General features: G+C 45.1%; 1 protein-coding gene across 7 annotated transcripts in view; it reads right to left on the bottom strand.

The window, feature by feature from the left end:
* NCOA6 (nuclear receptor coactivator 6) overlaps nucleotides 1-19,708 on the bottom strand; it is a 44,276-nt gene that overhangs the window by 8,288 nt on the left and 16,280 nt on the right. For 6 of the 7 annotated variants that reach the window (XM_071455481.1, XM_071455480.1, XM_071455482.1 and 3 more), the window contains 7 exons: nucleotides 19,460-19,582; nucleotides 17,920-18,048; nucleotides 16,276-17,091; nucleotides 13,424-13,570; nucleotides 11,388-12,507; nucleotides 5,563-5,684; nucleotides 1,672-4,665 (listed from right to left, as the gene is read on the bottom strand). In XM_071455481.1, the coding sequence (XP_071311582.1) occupies nucleotides 1,672-4,665; nucleotides 5,563-5,684; nucleotides 11,388-12,507; nucleotides 13,424-13,570; nucleotides 16,276-17,091; nucleotides 17,920-18,048; nucleotides 19,460-19,582 (5,451 nt within the window). The remainder of the gene's footprint in view (nucleotides 1-1,671; nucleotides 4,666-5,562; nucleotides 5,685-11,387; nucleotides 12,508-13,423; nucleotides 13,571-16,275; nucleotides 17,092-17,919; nucleotides 18,049-19,459; nucleotides 19,583-19,708) is intronic. The other variant, XM_071455483.1, reaches the window with a different exon arrangement.

Genomic DNA, 19,708 nt, shown 5'->3' with positions numbered 1-19,708 from the left:
TGTTTGATCAGTCTGGTACAAAATGCTTTCTCTCCCAGCTGACTTTGCCATCTACAGATACAATATTTTTAATCTACCCTCCACTTCCTTCCCACCATACACACCTCCCCTTTTTAAAACAAACCTTGGCAAAACTATCCCAAGCAAGTTTTCTCAAACTAGAATGAGTGATGAAATGAAGTATCATAGACAACATTTTTAAAGGTAACAGTTTTTCAGCAGACTGTGACATTAAAGGAAATCCTAAAATTTCAATAGTGTAGTCTCCTTTTTTTAAATGTTAATTTCAACAGAGATTCTGGGGGGAAATAGTATCTTTTTAATGAATCAGTGCCCTCACTCTTTAAATTAAAGCACACAATACGCTCCAGAGTTGCCCTTGAAGGTCTTTGGCAATAAGATGATGACTTAACCTTTCTTAGGTTGCCAAGTAAAAAAGATCAGGTGGAAAAATAATTTTTGTTGGGCTAATGCTTTCTAGTCTTCAATGTGAACTTACAGAGAACAGGAAGACAGAATTGTAACATTCCTGCTTAAATAAAGACTATCACTTCCTAGAAAGCCAGAATTCCTTCTGTGAAGCTCAAAGGAAGGTTCCACTTTCCAGTGGCATGCAGCTATGACATCCAACAGCCATGGGGAAAGTCACACTGAGGCTGAAGTTTTCAGTTCCCCCGACATCTGTGGATTTTATCATCCATGATTTTATCTTCTGTGCCCAATTCATGTTGTAAAGCACAACAGTGACATAGCTCACTTCAAGAGTGATAGGTTTATATTGACACCAGATTCAATAAATTAAAAATAGCATCAAGATATAGCATCAATGTAATGTATAAAGTCTGCCAGGTGCACAAATTAAAATAGCAAAGCTCAGATGTAAAGGTATTTTATGTTCTCAAACTGAATGCAGTAAATGTTTTCATTAATTTCTCCAAAATGAGCATTTAAGTTTTTCCCTAGACAAACAGGGATTTGGTGTGGGTTGTTTTTTTTCTTCTGTTCTGGATGTTATTCAGAAATTTCCTTAGAGGATGAAGGTTATTCAGAGAGGAAAATAGTATTATTAGGATTAATTCAAACTATCATAATTAATTCAATAAATTGAAATAATTTACAAAATCAAAAGTCTGTGGCAAGACTAAAGCAGAATACCAGTGTATCTACCAGGATAAAAGGGACCCTAAGTATTTGTCATTACTGACACACCCACTTTTCCTCCTTGCTTCCAACAGTTACATGAAGTTACAGAATCGTACGCTCACAACAAATACCCCACTGGAGCAGTAAATGGAAAGTGAAAAAAACCATCTGGAACTCGAATGTTGGCCAACACAAGCCTGTGCATCACTCGGCTGTTAGAGACCGAAGAGCAGCTGCCAGCCTCGGCTGCAGCATCGAGGGAGCAGCCCCTGAGGTGTCCCGCAGCCCTGGGATGTCCCGCAGCCCTGGGATGTCCAGCAGCCCCTGAGGTGTCCCGCAGCCCCCGGGATGTCCCGCAGCCCCGGGATGTCCCGCAGCCCCCGGGATGTCCCGCAGCCCCCGGGGTGTCCCGCAGCCCCCGGGGTGTCCCGCAGCCCCTGAGGTGTCCCGCAGCCCCGGGATGTCCCGCAGCCCCCAGGATGTCCCGCAGCCCCTCGTTCCCTCCGTCCCTCCCTTCCCCGCACTCACCTGCGCTCTGCAGCAGCTCCGGGGGTGCTGCGGGCTTCTCCTCGGCCGCGGCGCCGCCGCTCGGCTCCGGGCCCCCGCCGGGGCTGCCGCCGTTGCCGCCGGGCCCCGCGGGCTCCGGGGCTGCCGGGGCGGCTCCGGCCGGAGCGGCTGCGGCCGGGAGCGCGCCGGGGCCGGGAGTGCTCGGAGGCGCGCCCGGGGACGCGCAGGAGGGAGCGGCCGCCGCGGGGCTGAGGCTCGAGGGGCTGGGCCCAGAAGTGCTCTGTTTTGTTACACCGCCTGCTGGAGGGGTCCCGCTTTTGTTATCGAGTTCTGCTGGGGCTTGCTCTGTTCCCAAACTGTTTGGGACCGGCGTTTCTAGTCCCTGACCTTCTGCTTCTCCGTCCAAAGCGTACTGCTCTTCCCCCTTCTCCAGGGAGCCAGTGACCTTCTTGCACGCTTTAGTCAGCAGGAGCTGGCCAATCTTGTCCACCTTTCCCTTCCCCTTGCTGGATGAAACAGGACTGCGTCTATTCCCAGAGCCCGGGCTGCTTGTGAGCAGAGAGGAAACAACAGGTCCCGGCTGGGCTGCCGGCACAGGGCACTGCTCACCCGACCCTGCCCCTTGGGAAGGCTCCTCCGGGCTCAAGTCCTTGGCTTGCTGAGCAGGAAGCTGTGAAGGAGCACTGGAAGGAGCAGGAGCAGAAGAAGGCAGTTGGACAGGAGATGCCAAGGGATTCAGAACGAGTGACCTGCTGGTGGGAATACTGGACACAGGACTGCTGGATGAGGTGCTGGGAGGAGTGGGCCCGGAGGAAAACTTGATATTCTGTGGGATATGCAAAGGACCAACAACCGCCACCGACTGAGGCATCAGACTCGAGTTAGATGTCATGGGGGCTGCTGGAATCGTGCTGGACTGAGAGCCCTTCATCACTTGGATGATTGAGGATGAGTTTATAAACACGGGGGTGATGAACTGCGTCCGGGCGTTGGACTGAGCCGCCGACTGTCCCTCGGACACCATCACTTTGCTCCCCACGTTGGGCATGGTGACAACAGTGGACACTAATGCAGATTGCAAGTGGGATGGTAATGGAGCTGATGTATTAGCAGCAGATGTAATAGGGTTGGAAGTCACAAAAACTGTTATCTGGTTGGGAGGTAAAGGACCTGAAATAGAAGAGCTAACAGGCCTCTGCATGACTGGAGGAACAGTCTGTGCCACACTTGCACTTACTTCTCCCAGTTCCTGGTGCCCTGGATTTGGACAGGGCTCATTATTTTGAGGCAGGCTGAGTGAATTAGATGGCTCCTTGCTCAAGGATGAATCCTGCAGTGGAGGAATGACAGCTATCTTCTTTAGCTCCTCACCAGTGGGGACTATTGGTGCCATTTCAAGACCAGTCAGGCCAGGAGGCTTAATGGTCACATTAGGAGCTCCAGAATTGTCAAGAAGTTGACTTAGAGAAGTTGGTGCCTCCCTCATGGCTGGAGATACCATGGCTTTACTTTCCTCCATGACTGGGAGCTTACTGCTGTCTAAGGCTTGGCCATCTTTTTTTGCCTGTTCCTCAGGAGCCAGCACTTTCATTTCTGGAGTAGGGGCACCTTTCAATTCCATACTGGGCTGGTCCTTGCTACCTAGGGCACCTTGTGCACTTTGACTCTCAGTATCTTGAGGCACGCTAAGGCTCTCCTTATTGTCTTCAGGAATGCCAGTCACAGCAGGTACAGAAACTGTGGGATTCTGGTTACTTAGCATGGAGTTATTTTGAAAACTTGTGGTCACAGGTGTTGCCAAAGAAGAGGGACTAGCCATCATATTTCTCTGTAGTTCCATGTTCTGCAAGAGGGATGGATTCTGCTGAGCTGTCAATGATAATTTAGCTGCTTTTGAATTCTGTCTGCCAGGGCTTGGTGTAGTTTTCCTACTGGATCCTGGACTGGACCTTCGACTATTGCTCGGGCTTGCTCTCTTTGTTCCTCCAGCGTTGGTTTGTTTGCCCGAATTAATGACCACACTTTCCAACTTGTGTGACTGTGAGGCAGTAAAACTGGACTGATTGTTAATTGTGAGATTTGATGGGGCTTGTCCAATGGCCTTTAAAGTAGTGGGATTCAGACCTTGCTGATCAAATCCTCTATTGAGATTAGGCCTGGGAGGTAGAGGAATATTGATCTGGGGAGGGAACAGACCAGCAATAGAGGCATTGAGCCTCTCTGGAGACAGGCTAATTTCTGAGGGCTCTGTGCTGGGGGGACGGTTGTTAGGAGTCTGAGGGTAATACGGCCGTGGGCTCGCTCTGTTTGGGGTTTTAGGCCTTGATGTTTGTGATGGGGCAGCAACATTTGGAAAATGGTGTGTAAGAGCACTAGACAGAGAACTAGACTGCTGCTGGGGACTTGCACCTTGGGCAGCTGAAAGTGGGGATGGTCCAGGCTTGGGTCCTGTCATCATTAACTGGTTCTGTGAAACTACTAAATGAGATGTCACATTATTCTGAGCTCCTGATGTTGGCGGGCCCTCAGCTCCACCTCCTTCTGGAAGAGAGGATACTGTTGACACCTCTCTGAGGGGCGAGCTGGAAGGATTCTGTACATTATCTGGATAAACCATTTTTCTTGCATTATTTCCCAGAGGAGGGTTGCCTGGCAGGGCCATCCTCTGTTTGTCAGGAGAGGGAGGCACGGGCCCAGGGCCCTGGAGGTTCACCATCACTGGCATGTTCCCGCTCTGCTGCATTGGCATCCGCTGGGCATCCGGGTTCAGGGGCCCCCTGGGGGGGTGAACCCCCTGGGGCACAGGCAGCCTGACTGATTTGGGATCCTGCTGCATCATCAGCATCATCATCATCTGCTGCTGCTGTGGTGTCTGGGGGGGTGCCTGGCCTTGCTGCGGGGCTGCCTGGGGCTGCTGCTGCTGCTGGGGCTGGGGCTGGGGCTGCTGCGTGTGTGCCATGAGCTGAGGGGGCATCTGCTGAAGTGGCCTTTGCTCCACGGGCTGAGATGGGTAACCTAAGGCAACAGATGACACATGGTTAAAACCAACTAAATACCAGAGGAAGCACAATTTCTGTAACAAACAGGCTTGGATAGAAAGTACAGCCTGGAGCCTGCTTATCTGGGATGACAGCCACATTAACAAAACAGGCTTTACAAACAAGGCTAAAGATTTTACTAAATTCATAAAAATAGTTTTACTTAATGTATTACTTGCATGAGATTTAACTGGAGATCTCTTAGTATGCTGTATCAACTACTAATCCAAGTTCACACCACCTGACAAGTCTCTGCAACTGCCCAGGGGCTTCCTTTCACTGGGAAATGCAGAGTTGGGCTTTCACTAATTATTACTCCTTAAAACTAACTTCAGAATTTGACAGCCCCCAAGAGTCATGCACCAGCACACCTGCCACAGACCTGACATTGTCTGGAGTATAAAGTAGAATCTGCCATGTGTTACTTGGCCAAAAACACGCTAAGAATTCCCTGTGGTTTACAATATAAATCCTATTGTGGACTTCAGATTTAATCCTCTCTACATGCAAAAGATCATTCCAACTACAACCACTGTTTCTTCTCAAAAATCAGTTATTGTTAAATGCTAAATTTTTAAGACATCAGTCTGTGCTACAGCTAGAAATACAACATTTTTTATCAGTTATGTTACTGCTGAATAACACTGCAGTACTTAGTATGATACCTGCAGGATGATAAATGAGAGTGGGGCCACCTCTTCAATTTGAGCTAACCCAAAGAAAACACTTAAACAATGGTACCAATTACTTACTAGGAGGAAAAAGTGTTTGAAATTGAATGTGTGATAGCATAAATAAAATAGAGCTGTTACAAAGATCACTAAAACTCTCCTATAGTTATTACATTCAGTTAATCACAGAAAAATCCTACTACCTGGTGGCCTACTTGCAAAATCGGAGAGTTTAGGGCCTGACTTCTCTAAACTCATTCCTTGGTCTCCAGACATCGATGACTGATCACTCTCCTCCAGGCCAGCTGGACGTGATTCTGAAGAACTGAAAGAAAAATAATTGCAATTAAGAGCCAGCCCCTGCATCAGTGTTTGATTTCTGCTCCTATAACCAAGTACTCCAGTAATTGACTCTCAGCACTCCCCACAGACCTGGAATGACCCACTGAAATGCCTCTGATGTAACTTGTCTGACTGGAACACACACACCAGGTCTGTGTATAGTCACTGCCTTAGGTACTACTGAAAAGGAAACAAGTTGCCTGGTGCTCTGTTGATCTTAAACATTCATTTCTGCTGTGAATCTGAGCTTTAGGACGAACAGAATGCCAATGGAGATTTCAAAAGATAGAGCTACATATATTTCAACTAAACTAAACAGGCTTTCCTATGACATCTGTATGGATAAGCAAGTGCCATGGGTAGATGCATTTTTAAATTATTTGAATGGTAGCATCTTTTCTTCCAGTATTACACCCAGAAGTGACTCACTCAGGGTATCCAAGACCTTTGATAACACCACAGCATGAGTGCACTGACATGTCAGGCATTGCAGTCACCCTCCAGAGCACAGCCATGTGTGCTACTGGGGCTCTGTAAGTGATCCCATGCTAGTCTGGGTTGGAAGGGACCTTAAAGCCCATCTCATTCCATCCCCTTCCACTATCCCAAACTGCTCCAAGCCCTGTCCAACCTGGCCTTGGACACTGCCAGGGATGGAGCAGCCACAGCTTCTCTGGGCACCCTGTGCCAGAGCCTGCCCACCCTCCCAGGGAACAATTCCCTCCCAATATCCCATCCACCCCCACCCTCTGGCACTGGGAAGCCATTCCCCCTTGTCCTGTCCCTCCATTGCTGGTCCCCAGTCCCTCTCCAGCTCTCCTGGAGCCCCTTTGGGCACTGCAAGGGGCTCTGAGCTCTCCCTGGAGCCTCCTCCAGGTGAGCACCCCCAGCTCTCCCAGCCTGTCCCAGAGCAGAGGGGCTCCAGCCCTGGGAGCATCTTTGTGATCTCCTCTGGACTCTCTCCACAGGAGTGTCCTCCTTGTGCCCCAGGGCTGGGGCAGCTCTGCAGGTGGGTCTCACCTGAGTGGGGCAGAGGGGCAGAATCCCCCCAGCCCTGCTGAATCCCCCCACACTGGGGATCAGCCCAGGACCCAGTGGGGATCTGGGCTGTGAGTGCACATTGCTGGCTCACATTGTTTCTCATCCATCAGCAGCCCCAAGTCTTTCTCCTGAGGAATGTGATGCTCCAGGAGACTCTCTAAGACAATTTAAAATTGTCCAGACTCAATGCTCAATACTTGAACTAAACCAAGACAGCTTTTGCAGACTTAGAAAAACCCCAAGTTTCTACAGTGACCAATATATACGGCCAGAGGATGTAAAATAAAGAGAGATGAGAGCAGAAGGACTAAACTGCTTATCACCTTCATGAATATATGAAGGTTACAGGAAGCTCTGTGTAGGAAAAGCTCTAAGCTAAAATTAAAGACATCAAAAAAAGTACACTGCCAATAAAGAGAGGCAGAATAATGCAGAAATACCATGGACAAAAGTAACATTTTCAGCAAAATATGAATTGGAAATACATAATGGTGGGGAGATATATACTACTCCAATTTACCTTAGAATAACAGTTTCTGGCATCTGTACAGCTGACACTAAGTTGTAGACACCCATGGAGACACCCTGGCCTGTCCTAATGTTCTATCAGCTACCTAATCAACACTCAAAAAGCAGCATGTGACTGGAAAACCCTGAATTTTTGTGGGTCAAAACTGGAGAGAACATACACCAAGAGAGAAGAAAGGTGAAAATAGGGCAAAGAGAACTGTTCCAGCCACTGCTGCTGAGGGCAGGTACTGCCAAGGAAAGCACCTGGAGTGCACTGCTGTGTCTTGTCCAGCACACCACCAATTTTTGTGATACAGGGGGTGTAGGGTTACATGCCTCCACCAATAAATTTGATGAAAACTGGCAAAATGCAGAGATATGCCCAGAGCATTATATTAACAGCCACAAGTGAACAAAAATTCTGGTAGCAAAATCACCCAGAAGAGCTGCAGCCTTTGGTGCAGGTGCCAGCCATGTGAACTAAAATAATATCTAAAATTGTCAATGTAATCTCAAATTTGTCAATTTTGCTATTTCTTTACAATGGTGGGAAATTAAAAATGCTACAGTTAAAGTTCAGCTCAAAGCTGACACACAGCATCACTGCATAGAAAGGTTTAACCCAGAAAACAAAACTGGTGTACAGTGGATCCTTAGCAAACACCTCCTGCCAGATGGATCTGTGCAAATCTGGCAGAACAGACCTGAGCTTGGTTTGCCAGCAAAGAGCAGCTATGGTAAGAAAGTCTGCTTCTGTCATTGCTGGAAAATTTAAACATCAACTGAATCTCAAATGAGGCTGAAATTCATTGAGCATGTGTAGCAACAACCACTCATGAAAAATAACCAGAGTATGAATAGCAAGATGTTTGTGTGAGGGACAAAATATTCCATATTTATTCTTCTTTTCTATAGCTTTAGATGTGAAAAATATGTAAGAGTAACTGCACACCTGGTACAGTCTGGATTGTCATCAGCAGCACCTCTGCTCTACCAGCTGCACTCTGAAGTGCAACCTTCAGATACAAATCCCTCATCAGAGTAGAGAGAGAGCTCCAGGAAAACCCAAACCAACCAAACCAAAGAAGGTGGCAGCTGGGTCATAAGGAGAGCAAGGCTAAAATGCCAGGTGTGGCAGCCCCAGGCCTGTCCAGGAGCTCTGGGGGTAGAGAGGCTCCTCCCCTGCTGCTGAGCGAGGGCATTTCCCAGCTCTGCCAGGGCCTGGAACCCCCAGGGCTGCAGTGAAACCTCTGAGTCTGGCTGGAAAAGCCCCTTTGTCCTGCAGTGCTGTCACCACCTGCACTGGACACTGCAACCTGAATGGCAGCACTGGCAGTGACCTCCCACAGTGGATTATTTTTGTTCCAGCAGTGCACAGGATGCTCATGGTCTGTGCACAGGGGAACATGAAACAACTGCTTGTTTGTGCATGGATTTAATAGAATTAGCCAACCTGTTTTATCCAGATTCCCATTGCATCTAGCATCTTGTTCCTCAGTTTACATCCCATTACCCACAGTCTCCAGGTTCAGCACACAGATGCAAACACTTTTAAACAACCAAAATGTCCTGGGTTTCATTCCAATGCAAAGTTGCTCAATTAAGCAAACCCTTGAAACTATTTCAGACTCAGCTGAATAAACTCTTTCAATAGCTCACTTACCCTATTTACATTCCAACATGACTGCAATCCATATTCCCAATTGTACTTTTGTTAGTATGTTATTATTTCTCAAAATTATTTCTTTTTAGTGTCTTTATCAAATTAGCTGCATTTCCACACAAGGTTTGCTGCTCTGAATTGTAAAATTTCTGAGGAAGAATGACAGAGAGGAAGCTGAGATGAAAAGCATCCTATTTGCTTCTGATGCAAGAGAAAGTGATCCAAATCGGATTTCATTCCTGCCAATTCCAAGGCAGGAAAATGCTGAGCTTGCCCAACAATGTGAGGGAAGCTGAGAGTGAGGGAGGCAGGAAGGTGTTACAGCCAGCTTTCACTGCACTCTCCCTCTTTTTACTGGAGAATAAACTCAGGAACTTTTGAAAGAACAGCTCCCTTCTTAATGCTTCTGCAAGGATTGAGTATTGATTTAGTCCACGTAGAACCAAAACGCTCATCCATATCAGAACAACATTCTGGTTCCTTTGTTAACTGAAAATCTGATTCAAAACCTTATTTAGGAGCTGGAATTGAGCTGTCACAGCCCATTAGAAAAGCTGTAATTGAGACTTCCACTGTGAAAACTTTAATAAGGAAATAGTCTTGTGAGGCTTTGCAAGCTCAGAGGAAGAGCTTTATAGACACTTTTATTCATATTCCCAGGCCATACTGAGGCTGGGTGCTCATCAGTAAGACCAATGAAAACAAAATCATAAGAAGAGTTTAATTATTAATAGATTTTTTTTCAGAAGGTGGTGCCAACTCATCTGCTCCCTCTGAATGCTCTGTCACTTCCACAGCAAGGCACTCGCTACAGCAGTGGTTACCAGTGTTTTATTGGAATCTGTTTGGACTGGAGGAAGTGGTGTCTGTGTCAGGTTTCTAAGTCACCCCAAAAGCTGCAGACTGGCCACACACTTGGTGCTGGCCAAGTTACTCTATCCAGGTTTCCACATCTGGCCACAGATTGTGTCCTCCTCCAGCTGTAATCTGAGGTCACTCAGCAGCAGTGGGGACCTGACAAGCCATGCCATGACTGTACACAACTATACAGGAGAGCCTTGAAAAGCTTTGTTCCAAGGCCTATTAAATTAGCATGCTTTGCTTTACCTTACAGCATTTCTGCATTTTATTTTTGTACTAGTTAAGCCAACTAATGATTGTCACAAAAGATCACTTGCTATAGATGATGTGAGTTTTTCGGTCCGCAATTAAAATGTCCATGAGATTATTAATTCCACCTTCACAAAGGAATCTTGACACTGCAGAAAATGCAGACTGGGGCTACACGCTGAATAACCAAGGGAAAAGTTAAAATATTGAACATTTTGCTTAGTACTTCATGCCAGCTTCTCTTTGCACTGAACTGAACACGTGTCCCTAGGAAAGGCAGCATAAACTTCAGGTTAAAAACATGATTATTCAAAGGGGCCAGACTGGTGGAACCAGAGCCACACCAGGATCTTCACGTGCTATTGCCATCTTTTTGTTTGGTTCTAAGAATTTAATTTTGATATTTGAATATTTCTGTGTTATAATTTTCTATGCAATTTTTTTTCATTTTTCCCTGGTTGAAAACAATCCCCCCAAGTAGCATCAGGTAGGTTCCTGTTAATGCCCCATGGGCTCATCTGCAGCATCAGGATAATTAAATAAAGCATATCTGCCTTCACCATTTGAGCTGAATAATGGCACAGCAGCAGCAGCTACCACCCTGTGCTGGGTGATAGTGAACTGTCAATGGCAAATGCTCACAGGACAGATGGCCAAGAAAGAACATGCTGGCCATAGAAGGAAGAGATTCTGCAGTCTTGTATTTTCACTAAAAAGACACATTCATTCATCATCTTTGAATCTTTCCCACTGGCCTCCTCCCTCTCAAGAGCTGTAGGTTTTTGGTTTTTTTTCTTTCCTAATCTCTGCTAGGCCAGGAAGACCAGCACTGCCTGGATTTGTTAACCTCATACCCAGAAAGTACCACATTCTTTCCTCTAAACTCTAGCTGCAGCTTCAGCTAAGAGAGAAGTCCAGCTCAATTCCAGGCAGAAATGTGTCAGGATATGCACATGATTCAGGAAACAACCCCCCAAAATCTGTCCTGTACATGTTTTATAAAGGCTTCTAGTTCTTCTGAACATACTTCCCACCCTTTGATCGTGCCTGTCAAGACTGCTTAAAAAAAGGCAGCCTCCTCTTCCAAGGACTGTGGCACCATGGGCCACATGCTAAACTTCCTTCACCCAGTAAAGGTAAGGACAGTGCTGGTAGAATTGGGTTTATAACTGAGTTTGGATATTTGCATGTTATTTTTAATCTTGAACAAACATTCCAATGACCGACTCTTGAGAGAAACTGCTACAACATGAATAAAATACAAGTCCTTTCTCACCCATTACTTGCTGATAAAATATTGACAAGATGCCTGTGGGAGTTTCTTCATGCCCCTTATAAAAAACACTGTAATATTAAACCTACGTTGTTTGTTCTAGCTGTTGATTATTTTTCTTCTTCCTTGGAGGCTTCTTCTTCTTTGGCTTGTTGGCATTCTGGTTATTCTGTTTGTTGTTCACACCAAAGTGCCCTGCTGAGATATCGCTCTGGAGCAGGTTAACCAAGAGCGGGCTTGTGAGTGTCACATCTTTATTGACAGGAAACACAGGGTTCTGCCCACAGGAAACCTGATTCCCATTGGGAGTTCCACTAAACCCTGTGTTGAAAGGCAGCCCATGGCCAGAGAAATGACTCCCTGAAGCATTGCTGTTTCCTTGCATTCCTTGCATATGAGAAGGCACCATGTTTGGCTGCTGCACAGGAACCTCAGGTAACATCTGTGTCAAGTTCCCATCATTGTTTGTTGTGGTCGCAGTATCCCCAAGTTGCTGAGAGATGTGAGGACCGGGTCCAGTGGGTCTTAAAACTTGCCCTTGAATTCCCATCACCTGAGAAGGATTCCCATTCACAGGGCCCTGCTGTGCCATCATCTGCCCAGTGAACTGCACCATGTTTCCTTGCATGTTTGGGGTTGGTCCTCTCATCAGTTGAGCTGGCCCCGACATAACGTTGGACTGGTTTTGAGTACTAAAAGGCTGTTTATTCCCTTGCATCTGAGTGGTCATCATCTGCTCCATCATTGAGTTTTGCTGTAGCAAGACCTGGCCCTGAGGTCCCATCATCTGATTGTGTGTGGACATCATCTGCTGTCCCTGCTGGGGAATCATCTGTTTGGGTGGGGTCATCCTCTGGGGAGAGGGACCAAGATTTTGGTTTTGGGGTGTCACCATCATTTGGCCTTGCGGCATAAGCTGAGTTCGAGACAGTATCATCTGGTTTTGAGGGTTCAGCGATCCCTGAGCCTGAATGTTCACCATCTGTCCTTGAGAGGCCACAATTTGCTGATGCATCCCCATAAGCTGGGACTGTGGTCCTTGCTGAGGCTGTCCCTGCATATTGCCCATGTTAACTTGTGGCACCCCACTAGCACCAGCCTGCTGGTTGTTCATATTTCCATGAAGTCCCATTAGATTGGTCTGCATCATATTTGGTGGGCCATGTGCTGCTTGCATCTGAGTTTGAGGAGGTCCAGATCCTTGGCCACCTTAAGAAAATAAAAAGAAAATACCACTAAGAAACTAATTGGAGTGGTGCAAGAGTTTTCACACATTTAAATGTCTAGCACTCCAACATTGCTTTCCTCCCTTTACCAATACACTGGCATATTTCATATATTTGCAGTCCTGGGATGCAAAGTTTGATGCTATAGATCCATGTTAGTTGTCAAAACAGAACATCATACATTTCAAAATAAACACTTGGACTGTACTTCTCCTGTATCCCACTGCACAGGACAGAACAGAAACTTAATTTCAGTTGTTATCTGCACCTAAGTTTGAAAATCTTCCACAATGTCACCTAACTCAGCAGAGTACTTCATAACCAAAATGAGCTTCAAAGCCTGAGGATGCTTTATAATGGGTTAAAGAATAAATGCACACAGAGTACTGATGAAATGACATCATCAGGGTGTCCATAATCCAGCCAAAAGACTAATAATTGAGTTGTGAAATGGAGGGAGACATTTGCGCATTAAAGATTTCATTTTCACACTTTAAGAAGTCGTCAGAAATTTTTGAAGGAAGTAATAAATAATCTTTTCAAAGCAGAACAAGATTATATTGCTATTCTGCTTCTAAGATAATTACACTCTTTTTTTCTGGACAAGAAGTTCCTTTTGTGTTGTTACATTTATTACCCCTTGCCTCCAAATTTCAGTGCTACCTTCCATCCAATTTCTCAACAGCTGCTTCTGAAGCCCAGACCCACAATCCACATCAATAATAGTTAGATTTTGAGAAACATGAGCAGCCTTATGCTTTTCTTTTTCCTATCCAGCACTACACCCTGAGTGCTGCTGCTGGAGTTTCACGGTTTGGGACCGTGTGACACAGGAAAAGGCATCACGTGTTACAAAGGGAGAGTGGCAAAGGCTGAGGAGGGCCCCCCTGCAGTCAGACCTGAGTGCTGCACGCTCTGGCCGGCTGGCAGCTGCGGTGCTCCGCTGTTCCCTGGCGTTCCTGGAGCTGTGGAGGGCACCTGGCCCTGCAGGAAGTTCTGGTTAGCCTGGCCTGCAGGGAACCCCGGGGGCAGCCGCTTGGGCATTCCTGAACACGAGAATTTCCTGGTTAGTTAGTATGGGAAATGGGAAGGGAAAAAATAGACAAAATCTATAATTGGAATTGGAGAATACCTTTGAGTCTGTGCTGTCATATGACAGGTTCAGGCAGAAATTGTTTTTTGCCAATATACAAAATCCACTGAAGACATTTATAGTTCTTACCTGTGCAACAATTCTGTCTAATAAATTACTATGACTAATTTCAAACTATTATTAAAGTACAAAACTTACTACCCAGAGAAGGTGAAAAGTGCACATTTGACCTTATAGAAACTAGAATTAAAGTAGTGTGGTTTGTTGCTTTCTGCTCTACTGCATCTCTTAGCACACCCTTAACTTACTCAATGTACACACAGAGAAATAACTGGTATTCTTGTTAGTGATGTGCTCCTCTCACCAACTCTGACACACCAGGCACACACTCCTTCTCAATGCTGCTGTGTGCACACACTCAAAGGGTCTTTCCACCCCAGAGTGGGCTGAGGAACCCCACAGTTCAGTAGGTCCAGACCTGCTGCTCATTCAGGTAACTCTGCTATCCCTGCTGCAAGAGCAAGGAATTCTTTGAGGCCCTCATGCGGCACAACAGCCACACTCTGGTAATGCCAACATCACTGCTGCCCTGGGACACACACAGAGGAAAAGCTCCCCTCTACCTGCCAGCGTGAGCAGCAGCGTGGATGGCTTTAAGTGAACCCACTTTTTAACTCACTGTCCACACAATGCCTCAGACTTTGAAGCAACCCTGCCCACTGCCCCCTTTATTTTCCTGACCCAGTGCCAGAGTGTGACTTCAATTCCTTCTGCAGTTACAGCTTTCTCTCAAACCTAATTTTACTGCTTGTGCTAATTATCTGGTCTTAGCTTGTAGTTAATATTTCAAGGTAATCAAGTCTATAGGCCAAACACCAAATATATCTGCAAATACAGAAACAGAGTTATTGAAGCACCACATCACTGGACTCCAGCTTTAGTTCTGCTAAACTTTTGGGAATGTGTTTCATGTAAGAATGCTTGAACTGAGAAAAAAAATAAAGTGTTAGCTTGGCCTATTCCGAATCTGATATAAATTCCAATTTGCTAAATTGGCTGTGTGAAATGCAAAGTGTTTGAATGCATTCATTTCCACCAAACCTCTAAATGTAAGGTGGCTTAAAAATGAAAAGATCTATAATGACAAATTAACATATAAATTGCAACAAAGAATGAGTGTGCAGAGAAGTCAGGCAAAAATCTCAGCACTGGGAGCAACACAGCTTTGCTGAAACCAAGGAATTCTGTCTTTTAAAATCACCTGAGGATATAGCTCACAGCAGAATTTTGATTTAGCAATAAGGTCTAAAATAAGACCAAATAACATATTTTGATATTTTATTTCTGGTGTGACTCTTAACTCAGAAAAATTGAGGTTTGTTTGTAGTAGATTTAGTTAGGAAGCAGAACATGGAGATTATACTGGCTAAAGGTCCTGGCTAAGATTTCTGATGGGGACATATGGCTGGTGAGGCAAGACTGTAGGGAAATGTGACTGTAATAAATAATGAATAACTGCTTCCAGATGGAGACAAAATAAGATACACCAAGTGTAGGGCACTGGCAGATCCCAAGAGAACCGTGAAACACAGAAAATTCATTTGAATTCAAACAAGACCCATGGTACAAACGTTGAAAACAAGAAGCTTGTCCAGATCAGTAGACCAAGAAACAGGAATTCCTTTCAGTGTTTGGACAGATTTTGAATGTACAACATGAGAATGCAAGACACTAGAATGTACTTATGTGTGTGTAGGTGGACAAAGAATATGGGCCATAAGCACACAAAGAAATTATTTCAAAGGTTTAAGCAAGAACTGATGTATGGGACATGAGAACAGCCATCCAAGAGGAAGATGAACAAATGAGTGAGCAAAGAGAAGCATGGAAAATCTGCATGGAAATACAAAGAGCTCAAGAGAAAAAAAACAACCAAGGACACAAAAGAGATCCTGGAACTGACAAAAGAAATGCCTTCATTGTTAGAGAAGAACTCTAGGAGTAGTAAGGAAAAGAAGTGAGTGCATTGGTTCAAAGAGAAAACTAAAGACAACACAGCCAAATGAGAAACTAAAACATCCCTTAATGTCTTAATTTTAGGATAGGGAGTACAACAGCATGGCAACAATAGCTTTTTCCTCTTCAGATAGGAAGAAACTGGTGACAAAGACAGGGTGAAGAAGACGCATCCACAGCTTAGAAAGGAAGATGCAAAACAATGCTTCACTTCTGTAATAGAAAATGTAAATCATGACAGAGGAAGGTGAAGAGAGAAAAGAAGTGTTTTCATTACACTCTTGCAAAAAATCCTCCCCTTTCCCCCTAAAAAAGAACAACCTCAAACCTAAACAAAATCCCCACACCACCTCTGAACACTCTAAGCTTGCTTCAAGGCAACAGAAGAGCTGTCAACAGGACAACTGGCAGTAATAAGTGCAGTGCACACAGCAACTCCTCCCTGACCCTTTGGGCATCTCTGTGACACTGCAGGACAGAGACAGAGTGATGTGGATGCTCCTTCACCAGTACCCACCTCACACTCCACCTATTTGTTGATTCTGTCTCATAAAGGATCTTTTCAGAACTAACAGCAATATTAGTTCTAGACTTTATGTTTCTTTTCCTTTTAAAATAAATGAAGGTCTCAGTGCTTCTTACCTCCTAAACCAGGGTGTAAACCTTGTGGACCTTGGTTTTGCTGCTGCATCACCATGAAGTTGGGGGGTACATTCCCCTGCTGCACCATAGGATTACGACTGGGAGAGCTGACAGGCTGCTGGAAGCCCTGGGGAAGAGTGCTGCTCTGGGCAGGCCTTGGTCCCAGCTGCTGCTGTGTCTGGTTAACGGTGGGAGATGAGGCAGGAGAGCCCTGCTGGAAGGAGGAGGGAGAAGAAGCAGGAGACTTATTGGTCAGGTGGGGCTGTTGTAGTGGGGTAGGAACCCGTGAGGGCCCTCCCTGAAGGCTTTTCATTTGAGGAGCAGTAAACTGGCCAGGATTGCTCATCTGGGGAAAGTTTGAATGAGCCTGAGAAGCTTGCTGGCTTCCAAAAGGATATGGAGGTGGAGGATGAGTAGGAGTTTGTACTGTTGCTAGAGATGGTCTTGCTTGAAGCTGCTGCTGCATTTGTCCAGGCAGCGGGGCCTTTTTCCAGCCCTGGTTCACTGTCAATGTACCCAGTGCTCCCTGGGTTGGAGGAGGCTGGAGTGCTCCAGAAGGAAGCTGGTTCCAGCCAGGGGGAACTGGAACCTGTGCTGGTGAAGTGAATGAAGGTCGAATACCCTGCGGTGGCTGCTGATGTGGCTGGGGAGGCCGATTCTGCAACTGCTGCTGCTGCTGGAGCTGCTGAAAGTTGGCTGAGTTCATCTGCCTGTTTACAGGAACTGACTGCATTGAATGGAGCTGAGGAGCTAAAGATCCAGATGGATGATTTTGTTGCTGCATATTTAGCCCAGATAAAAGTGGGTCCATTGCATCTAATAAAATAGCAAAGAAAAATAATTTTTAAAAAACCCTACTGTAGACAAAACCCATCCCAAAACAACAAAGGCTAAATTGCTTGCTTCCATTTTCTTACTCTGCATAAAAAATTCGTATTCCAGAGAAGCCAGGTCTTATCAATTTATATCCTCTAAAATAAAGCACAACAGCCCCACAATGCTACAGACTGATGTAAGCCTTCTACACACTCAGAACTGCAGAATCACAGAGTATCTCAGCTGGAAGGACCATTGAGTCCAAATCCCTGCTCCTGGCAGGATCACCTAAAACTAAACCACAGGACAAAGAGCATCATTCAGACACTCCCTGAACTCTGTCAGGCTGACATGACTGCTTCCCTGGGGAACCTGTGAAGAATAACCCCCAAAACCCACCAGACACATTCACACCCACCAGACCCCCAGTCCTTAACTTACCAGTCTATCTACCCTTCCTGAAAAGAAGGGAAAGAAGAGCACCAGAAATATTCCTGCCTCATTGAACTAATCCTTCTCTTACCTTCAAGCTAAACATAAAGATCAGTCATGACAGTTCAAGTGCAAAATTACAATTGCCATTGCTCAACATACTTGAACAAAACACCAAGCAAGCTGGTGACTTATTAGGCACCCAAATTATTTGAAAAAATTTAACAGATTAAGGGGGTAGGGAGGTTTTCACAGAAAGAATAGCTCCCAGAAAGGCAGGGAAAATGCTCCAGAACAATTCTGGAGTACTCTCATGAGTACACACTCAAGCCTGTGTGCTGAAGATTCAAAGTTTAAGAACTTTTTCAGATCAGTATTATGACTAAATTTTACCACCTGGCTGTGAGGAAGGCCGAGGTGTTCGTGGCTGCAGCTCAGCACTAGCACCACTTGCCACCATAGAGGAGGGCACATTTCCACCCTGGGACATCATGACAGCTGCAGCATTGCTCATTCTTATTAAACCTTAAAAAATAAAAATAGAAATCATCAAGTCTTGCAGTTACATAGAGAAGAATTTTACATTTTTTTCTTTTAACAAGAAAAAAAAAATAATTGTCAGTAAAACAATTCTTTAGACTTCAAGAATTGTTTGTCCAAATAACCTGAGGAAACACCTCTCTGTCTGAAAGCTCAGATTCCCTGGTATCAAACAAACAAGTTCAGGTCATGCTGTAGGTCTTTAACAGCAAATTTTTAAAAAGAGTACAAATGAAAACACTACTGACTCATGAATTAATGTGAGCCTGACCTGCCACTGAAAGCGCCAAGTGACAAGATTGTATCAAAGCTGCACATGTAACTCAGGTTTTTGCAACATCTGAAACTAGAAAGTAACTGAGGTGTTGCAAGAGGAAAAAAAAATTTCAATGTTTCACTTCCACAGCCTGTAATTTTCTAAAATGATTGCTACTGTTGCCCTGTTGGTTCTGTTGCTGTTTTGTTGTTGACCTGCAGACAGGAAATGAAGGCACTGATGCTGACATTGGAGAATAGAGCCCTTCTTCAAAATGCTTTAGTCTTTGTTAAGGACAAAAATTTCACTACTGTTTAATTAGCTTTCTACAAAGCTGAAATGTTCTTTCCATTCATTCTCCTCAACGGCCACAAATGCATCTTAGATAAACTGACCAAAAATGCTCCTGGTTTAATTGCTTTAAATTCCATTTACTAAAATATTAGTTATTTAATGCTGCCTTATGATTCAGCTATTTTAATAAATTAGATAGTAGCTTTCTTTGTAAAAACTCTTTGTCAAATTTGAGTTTTGTAGTTAAAAATTCCTTATGAGTATACAATACTCTAAAATACAGTTAAAAAACTACACATTTCCACAGAAATCCCATCTTTATGATCAGATCTCAAAAGTTTATCAGAAAATAAGAAGAGAGTAACAATTACAGTGTCCCATCCTTCCCATAATTCTAATGGATTTAATCTAAGTCAGTTTATTGTACACTGAATCAAGACTTTTGCACATTTCCATAAAGGGAACCAAGCGGAACACTCTGAAAATTTGTGCATATTTCAAAGTGAATTCACTACACTCAACTCATCTGCTTCAACAGACTGTATGTAAAAACCCCAACCAAACCAACTACCCAACAAAACCCCAACCCACCACACCTTCACAATACCTGAAAACAAGCCAATGGGCCCTGCCAAAACCACCCCAGTGTTTGTGGGACACAATGCACCCAACAATAAATTTACATAACACAGGACACGGTTTGATAGCATGGAACAAGACCAGACATTAATTTAAATGGCAGTTAGAATTCTGCAAACAAGAGTTGCTGTAACCAGTGGAGCTCCATGAGCCCAGCAGTAAATGTGGAGTGTCTGAAGCAGCAGGAGAAGGCCTGGGGGGATTTACCTTGCCCCCCCTGCATGGGGAATCCCGTGTCCATGCGCATGGCGGTGCTCGCTCCCAGGGGCCCGTTGATCCGCACATCCTGGCTCCTGCTCTGGCCTAAAGCCAAGTTGATGGCACCTTCCCCTAAAGCAAGGCACAGCTTGGGTGAACAGGAGAAACAGAAAAGCAGAGCAGACTTTTGCAAAAGGACATTTAAGAGATGCCAAGGAAGGAAGAACAGGCTTCACCTCCAGGGAACGCTTTAGAAGG

Source organism: Agelaius tricolor, unplaced genomic scaffold (assembly GCF_023055355.1).
Source record: "Agelaius tricolor isolate 1412-34295 unplaced genomic scaffold, bAgeTri1.0.p SCAF_49, whole genome shotgun sequence".
Lineage (NCBI taxonomy): Eukaryota > Metazoa > Chordata > Aves > Passeriformes > Icteridae > Agelaius > Agelaius tricolor.
The sequence above is the reverse complement of the archived record's forward strand: the minus strand, read 5'-3'. Positions and strand labels throughout refer to the sequence as shown.